Raw genomic sequence first — 13,633 nt, forward strand, 5'->3', positions numbered from 1 at the left:
AGGAGTAATCACCCTATCGCCCTAACAGACAACCATTGGGCTACGAGAGACGCTGCTTCAAATGCGGCCGGAGAGAGCGAAGAGTTTGGGGGAGCAACAAGACTTGGACGCTAAGGTACGAGAACTTGGCACGGAAACATTCTGGTCTTGTCCGGCTTGCCCGCCGCAACCAAGTTGACACCACTCAACCCGCCCGCCCTGGGCCTGGACTGGGGGTACAGAGTACAGGCACGCTCGCCAGCCTTTTTGGGTTGCGTCCGCCACCAGGAAATACCAGGTCTTTGATCCTTCCTCTGCAATCTGCAATCTTGCTTGCACCGTCTCCATCAAACTGAACGATGTAGGCAGAGCAAGACCCACTTGCCCTCTAGCCCTAGCATCCAACGCCCTAGAATGTCGGTTCATGGCCCCGAGCCACCGGTGCCGGCCGTTGTGGCAGCAAGTGACGCCGTCGAGGTGAAGAGCTCTGAGCGAGCCAGGCAGAGAGAGATCGCAGCGTACGTCGCCCACGCCCGCGCCCAACACCTTGATCTCACTCACCTAACTGTGACCCTCCTGTGTAGTTACCTCTTGGCCGCCTCGTTCCCTCCAGATCTCCCCGCCGCTTTCGCCGAAAAGGCCACGCTGAACTCGGATCCCATCCTCAATGGCCTCACTCAACTCGGCGCCCTGCGACTGGGCTGTGACAGAGCCTTTGTGTCTCTCATCGATAGAACATACCAATATGTCGTCTCGGAGATCACGCGATCACATTCGCTTTTTGACTTGATCTCCGACCCGGGAGACACCATCGCGATAGGTGTTTGCAAGCTGAGGAATTGCGATGGTGTGTGCCCGGCAACCATGAACGCGTTTATGGACGAGACAGGTGAATGGGTGAAAACAGGACCCGATGTCATTGCGAATAGAACGAGATATATCATCAACAACTTCACGACACACCCCGACTACAAAGACCGCCCATATGTCAAGAATTACCCCTACTTCCGATCATACCTCGAGGTCCCTCTGGTCTCTTCGCTTGGGTACTTGATGGGAAGCTACTGCGTGGTGGACAGCAAGTTGAATGAGTTTGACGATGACGAAAAAGTGGAGATTATGAACGAGATTGCTGCCGCCATCATGGCGCATCTGGAGAATGTTAGGATAAAGCAGAGCCGAGATCGTTCGGCCCAGCTAATACAAGGGTTAAGCGGATTCATCAGGCATGAACCACCCTCACAGCGGCCCTCCCGTGCGAGTGCTATACCTGGGCCGGCGCCCAGCGACCTCGATCCTCCGACAACGACGGAGCAGCCGGGCGGTATTGGAGGTTCCAACGACGACGGCAAATCCGCCGGCAGAGCTGATTCGACTGATGTGCAGTCGTCTGATGGGTCTCAACGACCGGAACCGATTAATGTCATTTCATCGTCGTCAATCGAGTCAGGCCAGTCTGGCCTCTCTTTGTTGTCGGAAGCCAGACAGACTCTTTCCGAGACACCTCCAACAACCCCGCGGGACGAGGTCAATGAGAATCCGATGGAACAACAATTGAAGACGGCTATCGCTCGCACCGATGCAGACAAAGCCGCCATTGCAAACCCACCGGCCCCTTCATCGGAAACCTCGGAATCACACGGGAGTGGCTTCATATCTTCAGCCAACATTAAAACCACCTTCTTCCGAGCCGCCGGTACCATTCGACGCTCTATGGACATGGATGGCTTCATGTTTCTCGACGCAGTGCCAAGTTCTTATAGAGACAGGTCCGACCAGCCCACTCTGGGCAGCCAGCCAGGGATTCTCCACGACTATGAAGAAGGCCCATTTTGCTCTGCCATTGTCAAATCTTGTCTAGGGCCCACTGGTGAAAACATTACTCACTCTTCACAGACGCGCCTGCCTGAAGTATCGCTTCAACGGTTTATCCGCGCGTTCCCTCAGGGCAAAGTGTTTACCGCTGATGAATATGGCCCGATCGATGACAGTTACGGACCTGGGAAGCGATTCCAGTCCTCTCGTCAACAACCAGACCCAGCAACTGTACGACTGAAGGATGACATTGACGCCCTATTCCGAGTTTTGCCCTCTGCCAAATACGTCGTCTTCCTGCCGTTGTGGCATTTCCAGCGCGAATGCTGGTATGCTGCCAGTCTGGGTTGGGTGGAGGACCCGACTCGGGCTATCGACATCACGGATATCGGTCTGGTATCTGCGTTCGGCAATTCCATCATGGCCGAGGTATCACGACTTGAAGCCCTCGCTGCCAGTCGCGCAAAGTCAGACTTTGTTTCATCCCTTAGCCATGAATTGCGCAGTCCACTTCATGGAATCATGGCCAGCAGCGAGTTGCTGCGAGAGAATATGTTGGACAGCCCACTCTTGTCGACTTTGGATATGCTGGATTCCTGCGCCACAACGTTACTCGACACGTTCAACAACTTACTCGACCACGCTGTGGTGACCCACACCGGCCGGGAACGTGACCACAAGTCACCGGCTGCACAGCTCCGAGTCACTGACTTGGGGCTGCTCGTGGAGGAAGTTGTGGAAGCCATCCGTGTCGGCCACCTATCTGGGAACGCCTTCCACATGCAATCGTCGATGCTCAAGAAGATAGCAGAACCAGTTAACAGCAGCGTACCCGACCGTCCATTACTCATCACCGTCCATGTCGCGATGAAATCTGCCTGGAGAATGCCCATCAACGTCGGTGCATGGAAGCGCATCGTCATGAACATTTTTGGAAATGCCCTGAAGTACACCTTGACTGGACGAATTGAGGTGAAACTCAAAACAGTTCAGCGACTGGATAAGACAGGGAAGTCTTCTGAGCATATCTCCTTCTCGGTGCAGGACACTGGGTTGGGAATGTCTTCTGACTATTTGAAGTATCACCTGTTCACTCCGTTTTCCCAGGAAAATAGCCACTCACCGGGCATGGGCCTCGGCCTCAGCATTGTCCAGCAACTGGTCAATGACCTCGGAGGCTTCGTTGAAGTTTACAGCTCGGTTGGCATAGGCACATGCGTCGAAGTCCTCGTTCCCCTGAATAAGGATGAGACGGATTCATCGGTGGCAGTGCCTGTCCAACCCCCCCAGCAACTATTAGACGCACATCAACGCCAGCTCGCTGGTCGCACTTTGTGTCTGATCACGAGCGAAGCGTACAGTGCGTCCAACAACACTGGTCCAGGGGCCAACAAAGATCAGCGCCTTTGGACCATGAATGTCGAAAGGGCTTTGAAGTCCAACGCGGGTGAGACCCTTGGTATGACAGTGATCATACCAACACATAATGAGCCACTGCCAACCGCAGATATCTACGTTTTGGATTCTGGCGCGTCTCATGATACAGCACACAAAGACATTGATGACTTTATGGTCAGACATTCGCATATTGCGCCTTTGGTCTTGCTGTGCTCAGGCTCTGGGCCGCCATCATGCCTGAAGTCGAGTACAACAAAGAATCACCCTCTTCACATCCACCACCCCCTGGGCCCCAGGAAACTGGCGGCAGTATTATGCGCGGCTCTTGAAGCCAAAACGCCTCTCAACATCGACACAGTCCGGCCCATCAATTCGGCCCAAGCATCTGCCGTCGCCAAATGGATTACGCCTGTCCCTCTCAGTCCGGGTGTTCCTGCGCTGGCGAAACTGAAAACAGAACTGGGACCAATAACCGGACCAGACCCTCGGCCGGCAGTGCCAGTGGAAGCGAAGACTAATAAGCCTATCACTTCACCAACGACGTCTAATGCTGGGGGCACCGCGCAATCCCCCTCCGCGCCCACCAGACATCTCTTGCTTGTTGACGACAACCCCATCAACATCAAACTCCTCACACATGTGGTCCGCAAACTCAACCACACCTTTCTCACTGCAGCCAATGGCTTGGAAGCTGCACAACTTTACAAGAAATCCCTGGAAGGCCAGGGGGCGCGGTTTGATTTGGTGTTTATGGATATCAGCATGCCCATCATGAATGGCTTCGAGGCCACACGGGAAATTAGGCAGATGGAGGCCAACGCGGGTGTTGTTGACAAAGTCAAGATTGTTGCTCTCACGGGACTAAGCAGCGACTTGAGCCGGAATGAGGCGACGGCGAGCGGGTGTGACTTGTTCCTGACGAAGCCAGTCAAGATGAATGTTGTCAGGGAGGTGCTGAATGAGCTGAACAACGATAGCGCAGGGGGGTGAGCAGGTAGCTCAGGATAGACTGATGGGTGGTAATATTTGTGGAAGGACGCAGCAGCAGATGTGATCTTGCGTCAAATCACGCTGCTGAGATCCAACAAGGACAAACAACGGAGGCGACAGGTGCACCGGCGTCCCACCATGCATGCCAGAATAAACAGGAATGGCTAGGTGTGTTCATAACGGAGAGCAAAACCATCGCAGTACCTCGCGCCGCGGTTTGTATATATACGAAGAGACGAATCTTGACAGAATTAGGTACCGGAGTTACTGGATAGGAAACACGCCGCAGCAATACACGGATGGCACTTGGGAGCGAAAGCGCAACGTGCGAAACCCACGCCCCATACAGGAGTTTGGGGCAGTGTTATTTGGGGTTGGGATTACAAAAGGGGAGCACGAGACAACAATGGGATGATACACAGGTATGGATATGATGATATATATATACGTTATCGAAATTATATCAAATAGAAGACTTTTTTTCTCTTCGACCACCGCAGTCTAACCCCCAAAACCGAATGTCAAAACCCCCCCAACTCCTCCAATACCCAAAGACTAAACAAAAAGAAAGGAGTCCACATCTAATAACCCAAACCTTGGAAACAACTCACCTCCTAACCCAATAACCCCCCCTCCCATGCATCCTATCCTTCGCCTCGGGATCAAACCCCCTAATCCCAACCTTGTGAAGCGGCACACTCGGCACTTTGCTCGCGACTTTTTGCTTGACATCCAGAAATCTCTCCCCCATTCCTCTCTCACTCTTCTTTTGCTTCAACAGCACCGCCGCGTTTTCAGGTCCCCAATTTTCTCTCCTTCCCGGCCCAGAAAGGCAAGACAAGACCATGTGCACGTCCTGACTAAACGCCACTAGTTTGTCCTCTATCTGCGCGTTGAACCCCAGACACGGGCGAAGATACCCCATTGCAATGACTTTGATCTCCCTCCCGAGAAAACCACGGGGGAATTCGTGGAGCAGGTGGACAGCAACCTGCGGCTCTGGGGCCGCTTGCGGTCGGGAGGAGGGGAGAGGGCCGGCGGAGATGAGAGCCTCGTGCCAGACTGGCGATGGGGGCGGGGGGCAGTCGGGGGAGGAGGAGGCGGTTTTGGGCGGGAGGATGCACGCCCACCCGGCGTACACACCCCTCAGGGCGAACCTTGCTGATTCGGGGGATGTGCGCAGCAAGTTTGCGGTGGGGACGCCAAGTTCGGCGGTGGATCTCCCTGTTCCTCGGTTGACGAGGCCGGTGAATTTCAGGGGGAAGGGGGGCAAGGGGCCGGAGTCGGGGCCAATATCACGGCATGAGGAGGAGGAAGAGGAGGAGGAGGAGGAGGAGGAGCGGGAGGAGGAGATGTACGAGGTTTTTTCTTGACGGAGGGCGGCATTTTCGTTTATTTTGTCTGTGGCTACCTCATAGGCTAGGGTTTTCACCATGCCGGGGGCGACGCGGTCGTAGCCTGCTTGGATGGGGGCGATGATGGGGTCGACGCGGGAGAGGATCACCTTTGAGCCGACAAAGGCTACGGCTTCGAGGGGGAGGGTGGAGAGGGTTGCGCCGCGGAATTTGGACGAGTCGGTTGAGGTGCTGGCTACGCGGAAGATGGGGGAGGAGCAGAGGATTTTGCGTTTTGAGGAGGAGCTGGTTTCGTCTGCCTGACCATCAGGGGGGCCACCGGCGCAGAGGTGAAGACGAAAGTAACCGTCGTCCGAGGCTTCAGGGATGCGGACGACGTGGGTTTCGCGGGGGATGTGGGCTTTTTTGGGGCCTTTATCTTTGAGCATCTTTCTGGCAGCTTTGTCCATGTCTCTCTTCCAGCCGCGCTCGGTGTCACGCTCGACTTCGTCTGCCTGGACGGCGACGGAAGGGGTGACGTTGAACCAGTCGTCTGTGGAGCCGAAGAAGGCTTTGATCTTCATGCCGCTGTCGCCGGAGAAGCCGCGTTGTTGAAGCCATATTGAGCGATCTGGTGGGAGGGGATAGTCTGGGGCGCTGAAGATGGATATCTCAACTGAGGTGCTGGGGCCACGATAAAAGATGAGTGGTGAGGAATGTCGCAAAATGGTGTAGTGTTTTGTTGACTCGGTTGGCGGTGGGATCAAGCCACCGGCGAAATAACGGGCTTCTGAAAGGGCGTTTTGCCAGAATGGTTTTGACTCTGCACCAGAGTTAGGTCCGGGGGTCACACCCGGCCCGAATGTCGCAGCGGCGCTGACGGGTGTGGGAGTTGTTGGGCGTGGGCTCAGACTGGGAGACTTTAACCCGTACTGGGATAAATTCGGTAGACTGGTCTGCACCCGGAGCCGGTGACTGAGCGGCGGTGGTGGTGGTGGCGGTGGTGGTGGAAAATAGGGGCTTTGCGGGCTTCTGTCTTCGCCGCGCGACACCGGCCGGAGAGGGTCTTCAATCCGGAGTGCACCGATGCCGGGATCTACATTGACCCGCACCGGAAGTGGGGGCGGCCGGGGCGGCCTCGGCGGTGGTGGTGGAAGTGGAAGCGTCGGGAGCGGTGTATACGGAGGTGGTGGTGGTGGTTGTTGCTCCCAGTGGTTTTCAGGGGTTGCCGTTGCCCGCAGGTCAACAGCAGGTGATGGTGGTGGACGGTAAAAGTCAGGAGCTGGTGGTCTTTGTCCAACATGCAGACACGAGGGGTGGTCCATTATCCTCAAAAATACTCTCCCAAAATAACTCTAATTATAAGACCAGTTTATTTGAAGATTCAGAGTTGATGAAAACACGAATCTCAAGTTTGCTTGCTGCTCGGAAATGAACAAAATAAACAGTGGAGTAGCAGGTCTGGGCACTACGGATTGGGACACTTGAATGTATAACCCTAACCCTATTCTATCCAAGACAACACACCCCATAGGTTTCCATCACTGTCACAAACTACTTTACCTGGAGAGATGTCAGAGAAACTGGTAGGATGCGGGTAAAGACATTGTCGTGTGTGTAGGTCATGGTATGGTGAAGATCTTCGAGACTCAAACTGCTAGGGACATCACCAATAAGGCAGTGAGCAAACTGAACATAGAATAGGTGAAATCTTAGGTGTGCCACAACAAAGACACAGGGTGACTTGGATGAGGAAGTGGCTACAGTGAACAGAAACAGAAACTCAAGAAATGCGTCCAATAGGTACCGTAAGTCAGAGTTAACCGTGGATGTGGTCGCTGAAGTTGGGTTTCGACGATTCATTGTGTCAAGTTCTGATGTGTTGGGTAGTGTTTATCTTGAAGAGTGATTGGTGACAAGCCACCGTCTCGAGCTTCAGTAAGTGGGAGAGAAGCAATGCCGTAGAAGTGTTGGTGTGCAAAGACGAGCAAAACGGGAGCTACCTTCAGGTTTACATTGCGCATTTTGAAGAGGCACGGCGGTACCTTTATAAATCTGTTCTCAAGCTCAAGACGCAGTTGCTGTTCTCTACCTACTGGCCCGATCGTGGTTTTCAGCATCACTTCTGAAGCAGTGCCTCAGACTTCCTTCCAGTCTGGTTTTGGTTCTCGTCCGATGAAATGGCACGATCTCGTACATCCAATCGCCTGGATTCAATGTTTCCAATGATCAGGGTCAAGATCGACCCAGTACGTACCCTCTTCTGAAATGGGCTGTCGGCCAATCAAAAGCAATCTGCCTTTGAACGATCATCCAGGCAGATATCATCTTTTGCCGGGCTTGGAGTCAAGGCATCGGAACGCGCTCCAAGGCGTCCCGCACCCAAGCTGAGAATACGGAAAGCATGTTCCTCCCCAAAGCCAAGTTCAGTTCCCACGTTTGCTAACAGGTGATGGCCAAGCTGTGTGGTATTTTTCCTGACCTTCCATCATCCTTCCACATTTAATGCGGCTCGAACTATCCTGATTTGAGGCCATTCACACTGCACAACACGTTCAACGCAAACAGGATACACCTCCAGCCCTGTATTCTTTTGACTTATCACCACTTTCTTGTTCGCAAGGAGATCCAAAATCTATAAGCGCGATATCCTTCTCAGGCATTTAATGGAGCTTGCATCACAGAAGCCAAAGAAGGAATTAAAATGGGAATCTTTCAAGAGCTCGTGGAACTCTACATTTCCCGAGATCTATGTTGGAAACAGCTCATGGGGATAATGGAGGAGCGACATTCTTTCCTAGCCACGTATGCATTTTTTATATCTCCCCGCGGTAAGATTCAAGGGCAGGATCGCACTGACATTGTCCAGAACGCCACAATACGAATATCAATTCAAGAAATGGGGACTTCGGAAGTACATGACCAAAAACTGTCTACATATCCCCATCGCGGTTGGTGTTCGGCTCCCTATGGCGAGGAAGGAGAATGACGGGATTGCTGCAAAGCCACAACTAATTTTTCATGGGAGGGTGGTTAAAGACCGTACTCTGAGGCGAAAAGGAATCTTGACTCCTTTGAGAGAAAGCCATCCTGAGGTTTATAAGCAAGGTAAGTCGTGTCCAGTGCTCTAAACACTCCGCCACGCTGTCTGCTGACATTCTTCTTTGAATGTAGAACGTTCGAAAACACCTCCGGGCATGCAAGTTGGCCGGCAGTCAAGGAGCCTCTGGGCAACAATCAAGAGTTCGCATCTACCCATTGACAGCCTCGAGCTCAAGTTAGTCAAGCAAATTGGAGGTATGTCGCATCAAAGTATTGTTCTGAAGGAGTATCAGAAGCCTCTGACGTTGCTTTTTGCTTACCAAAGAGAAAACAATTCTGCCTTCGGATCTTGTGACTTTCGAACTTCACCGACATCCCTGGTTGTGAGCATGCGTGATATTCGCTGTACGTACAGCGGTATATCCGAGAGCCTTTCTGCTCTGGAGTACGCCTGCATCTGCGGAAACCTCAAATTAGCGCACCTACTCATCGACCTGGGCCACCCAATTTGCGAAGCATCGAGCGGCTGGAAAAGGAGTCTTCTCGTACTGGCCATTTTAGGATGGAACGAACGCAAATCACGGGCTAATCGCAGCAAGACACGACGCGTTTGGAATATGGATTGCGAGTCTTGGACTTGTCATACAAGTCACGAAACCCAGAAGCTGATGGCATTTCTCCAGGTCTTGATTCGGTCGAATGCGAAGATACAGCCGCCAAGTCGAATGCAGGATGGCCGCGGTCCCGTCTCCCTCGCAGGAGATCGTTCAAGCGATCCCCTCATCATCGCGCTCAACGAGGGCCACACACCTTTAACAGCGGCATCTCTGTATCATAATACAGCCGTCGTCGATGAGCTTCTAGTCTTTGGAGCAAATATTCTTGACCGATGTCAGGCCGGCCCCTCGGCCCTTGCATTATGCATCTCGAACTTCTGGAACTATCCGACACCGCAGGCGACGTCTTTTCCCATATCTTGGATTCCTTACTATGATTCGGACCCCGACATCGACGTTTGCGAGTCAGCCGTTCTGAAAATCGCCACCCGCTACCTAAGCCAACCTTCTTCATCAAGCATCGAGATCCAAACGCCTAACAAAGCTCTTCCTCTGGTGTGGAGCACGCCCAATCCACTATAATGCCTCTCACTTGCAAGAAATGATTCGAAATAGAGGAAAGGGCTATTTACACCTCATTGTAGCGAAGCATGCCAATCTTCCAGGCAAGTTTATATTATCTGTTTTCAGGTTGGCTGAGGGTGGAGATTGCTTCTGGTTTGATTGCATCATGGATGATCGCAAAAGCCACAGTGCCGAGCTCGACTTCTTCACCAAGGCACTTCAAGTCTCCAAGATCCACAGAAGGCTGAATCCTGAGCTGCTCGAGCCACTCAAATATCTGGAGTATTATCCAAAGGATAGCGTCGTCAAGTTCCTCGAGGTAGCTTGCCCTATCCTGACAGTCGAAACTCTTCAACTCGCCGAAAGCCCACATTTTGTAAAGAGACTTGTTCCAGATTTGAACCCAAACCTTATCACTCACTCGATTCTGGGGAGAGTTACGATACGGCAAATTTCTTGATTAATTCCAGGTTAATTATCAACTCCGTCACCGAAGGAGGCCATACGCCATTAACAGCTACCATTCGGATGCAACACCCACAACTGAGGAGCAAAATCTGGAGGTTGGGAACACGCCTCGTCATACCAGGAGATACTGCATGCCGCTGTGGTCGGTCGCTGTACGCAAACCCACTGGTAACGGCGGCAGAGGTTGGAGATCTACCATGCATAATAAGTCTCACCAGTAGTGGCTTTTTTGACATCAACCACTGCGGTGTACTCTCGGATCCCTACCAAAGTTGGTCACACTAACTTTTTTTGCCCTGCAGATGTGCGACTGCGCTGACGGCGGCGATTTTGGAGGGCAATGTGGACATCGCACACTTGCTTCTCAAGAAACGAGCATGTCCCAAGAGGCACCCCAGCGCCTCCATCGATTCAGTATTACCACTTGCTGCCGCTATCATTACCAGGAACATACAAATGGCGCAGACGCTACTCCTCGCTGGGGCCGCCTCGTACGACCAACTCGCTCTTGACAGCATTTCCTTGGAATTAGGACTTGGATTTCATCAAACTGTTGCTGGACTTCCTTCCGAGTTATTGCAACGTCGACAGGCAGTTCTGGAATTTGATTTTGAACAAAGTCATCAAGCTTTACCCAACCTTTGACAATGGTGTTTCCCATGCACACTACCACAGAGTGCTGCATCGGGTGTTGATGGCGAAGATTCCCAGGATGAACGGAAGTCCAGCATACCATGGACTGCCCCCCTCTCCCATATACACGGCTTTGGTTCACGGACCACCAGAAGTACTCAAGGCATTAGCTGAAGCCGGTGCCGATGTCAACTCTCCACTATATCCGCCCAGGGGAACTTCTCCAGGCATATCCGCTCTAAGATTGTGTCTGACCCAGCGATGCGGGCTGCAAAAGCTGAAGATTCTTGTTGAGCTTGGAGCAAAGGACGCAACGGACGAATGTGACTCTCCCACGACCAGCATTTCACTCATTGAACTAGCAGTGAGGAATCTGGACTTTGATAGGACAATGTTACTTCTGGAAAACAACTTGGACCCGGACCCGTGGCCCAAATCTGACAGGACTGCCCTCCAACTTGCTTTATTCCCTGAGTCACCCAAGAAAGAGTGCGATGATTCTATGGAGCTGGCCAAACTTCTTTGTAGCAAAGGAGTCGACCCAAATCTCGTCGCACAGAAAGACCGGCTAACACCCTTGCAACAAGCCATCGAGCATGGGAATCTAGAGATTGTCGAGCTCTTATTCGAGCACCACGCCAACGTCAACAAACACAGCGAGCCTGACGTTGAGTTTGATCTGTCCGCAACACACTAACCGAACGAAGAAAGTCTAATGACTCCTCTTCAGCTCGCCATAAAGGGACAGCACCCAGCTATCATCAAGACCCTACTCAAGCATGGTGCGGACGTTAATTTGAGGGCCAAGAGATGTGGTCCTCCCGGAGGACACGTGCCATCCATCCTATATCCCTTCCTCACCCCGCTTCAGTTAGCCCTTTACACTACACAGCCCGAGTATGTGGAGATGCTTCTCGAGCACGGGGCTGATATCAACGCACCACCTCATTCACAAGGCGGTGCCACAGTGTTGCAATACGCTGCCATGAAGGGGTTATGTCGGGCTGGCTGAGACCTTGTTGGAGAAGGGGCCAAAGGTGAACGCCGCTGCTTCCGAGTATAATGCGCAGACAGCTCTCGAAAGGGCGGCAGAATATGGTCGGCTAGATATGGTACAGCTTCTACTAAAAGCAGGAGCGCGGGTTGACGGGTTTGACTTGGAGAGGGCATTAGACAGGGCCGAAGGGAATGGACATATCGCGCTGAAGGAATATCTGGAAGGGCGGTGTAGTGGTGTTTGATAAACCTGAACATGGGCGTCGCTTCTGATACGGAAAGGAGGGTGCGAAATGCCCATTATTTGTTTTGATGATTATCTAAGTACCAGGTATTAGGTAGGTAGGCAGTGAACCGAGAAGTTCGACTTCAAAAATACAAAATTGATATGAAACTGATACTCCATGCCCGCCCCAACATGATTCGCAGCTAGCTGCTACCAAAACACACACGCTGACGCCTGATCTACAGACGCGACCACTGCATAGAACCCAACCTGCTCAACTCTCCGTTGTGCCTCCAAGCCTCCCCATCCAGCACCTTGTCTTTACTGCAACGGCACCTTTTGAGTGCTTCTCACTTCGCGACTGACCAGTCCCTTGTTCTCTTTGGCAGGGCTTTCCACCCAAAGCCGGTGAGGCCTGTATCTTGAACCCAGCGTAGGTTCGAGACCTACCGGCGCCGACCTGTGGGGACTGGGGGCTAGGCACAGTGGTCACAAGCCCCATTTCCACCCAGAGCTCCAACTTCTCCCACACTGCTAAGCGAGAGAATTAGCCAAAGTACCTCAATTTATCAAACCGTTGGAGCAATTGAGTTTTTGGGAATGGCACTCACAGATTCAGAGTAAGAAGGGCAATACAACACCCGGTTCTTCCCTGTTTCTATGTACAAGCTCTTCTGGCACCCTACTGCCCTCGTTCCCTCTCCTGCCTCCTTGTTGCGTACACAATAGTCCTTCCCGTCCGGACTAACCCTAACATTGATCGAACAAGCACAGGTTCCCTGAGAGAGCTCAGTCTTGGAAGGGGTTGTTCCGGGAAAGGTGTTTCCGAGATACTGGGCCGGAACATTAGGGGAATAGTACCCCGATTCAGCCCGTTCTACCTGCCGTGTGGCATTCGGCATCGGTCGTGCTCCAGCGCCTGAAGAGGGGCCCACCAGCGCTCTTGAACTTCCCGAGGGGACAGTACTTGATCAGCCTCTGGCGGAGACAGTATGGTCAACGGCGGCTGGAGCCATTTGGTCTCGAGTCCCTGGGGCGCATAATATACTTAACACCCGCTCAGTAGAATCCGAGTCATCGTTCCCCAATGGCATGTATTACCATTGACGTGTCTGGTTTGGGCATAAATACCACTATCCAGTCGCGTCGTCTACATAATATGCGAATCCATCGCTGCCCCGGACATCCCGGATTATCGTCTGCGCACACAGGGAACAAACATCAGTTAAGAGGTTCAAAAAGTGCTTGAAGTTTCTGTAGGGGTAGCAATTTCCAAATACTTACGCCGCAGGTCTTGCATAGTATCGCCCTCTCGCCCATGGGGGGGTGGCTGAGTGAGCAGAACAACGGCGTCCACGTACTCATTGCGACTTTACGGATTTTGAATCTTTGACAATAGCCTTTTAACTTCGAGGTAGTTTGCTGTGCTTCATTAGTGGCCGGACTAAGTAAAATAACGGCTAATTCGGGAAACTAGTTGGTACTTATCTTGAACGAGTTCTACAGCTGGTTGACGCTCAACACCTGCCTACAGCTGGTGTATGATCATGCCAGCGGCGTTGATATCTCATCTCTATCTTGTAGGTTCATGTGATACAGTCACCTTTGCGGCTGGGAGGCTCAAGGTGACT

General features: G+C 52.5%; 4 protein-coding genes across 4 annotated transcripts; 3 read left to right on the forward strand and 1 right to left on the reverse strand.

The window, feature by feature from the left end:
• Positions 1-393: 393 nt before the first annotated feature.
• Positions 394-4,673, forward strand: QC764_702980 (uncharacterized protein; the record flags this gene model as incomplete). The annotated part of the gene is made up of 2 exons (XM_062949959.1): positions 394-497; positions 564-4,673. The coding sequence occupies 2 exons, from the start codon at positions 394-396 to the stop codon at positions 4,180-4,182; spliced, it is 3,723 nt and encodes a 1,240-aa protein (XP_062795993.1). The 3' UTR covers positions 4,183-4,673.
• A 116-nt stretch (positions 4,674-4,789) lies between these two features.
• QC764_702970 (uncharacterized protein) lies at positions 4,790-6,841 on the reverse strand (the record flags this gene model as incomplete). Its single annotated transcript, XM_062949958.1, is given in 2 exon segments — positions 4,790-5,484; positions 5,497-6,841. 2 exon segments carry the CDS (start codon positions 6,839-6,841, stop codon positions 4,790-4,792), a joined length of 2,040 nt encoding a protein of 679 aa, XP_062795994.1.
• Positions 6,842-7,960: 1,119 nt separating this feature from the next.
• Positions 7,961-9,697, forward strand: QC764_702965 (uncharacterized protein; the record flags this gene model as incomplete). Its single annotated transcript, XM_062949957.1, has 2 exons — positions 7,961-8,321; positions 8,884-9,697. Exons 1-2 carry the CDS (start codon positions 8,221-8,223, stop codon positions 9,695-9,697), a joined length of 915 nt encoding a protein of 304 aa, XP_062795995.1. The 5' UTR covers positions 7,961-8,220.
• A 581-nt stretch (positions 9,698-10,278) lies between these two features.
• Positions 10,279-11,477, forward strand: QC764_702960 (uncharacterized protein; the record flags this gene model as incomplete). The annotated part of the gene is made up of 3 exons (XM_062949956.1): positions 10,279-10,355; positions 10,450-10,638; positions 10,739-11,477. 3 exons carry the CDS (start codon positions 10,279-10,281, stop codon positions 11,475-11,477), a joined length of 1,005 nt encoding a protein of 334 aa, XP_062795996.1.
• Positions 11,478-13,633: the final 2,156 nt, after the last annotated feature.

Source organism: Podospora pseudoanserina (assembly GCF_035222485.1).
Source record: "Podospora pseudoanserina strain CBS 124.78 chromosome 7 map unlocalized CBS124.78p_7.2, whole genome shotgun sequence".
NCBI classification, from domain to species: domain Eukaryota; kingdom Fungi; phylum Ascomycota; class Sordariomycetes; order Sordariales; family Podosporaceae; genus Podospora; species Podospora pseudoanserina.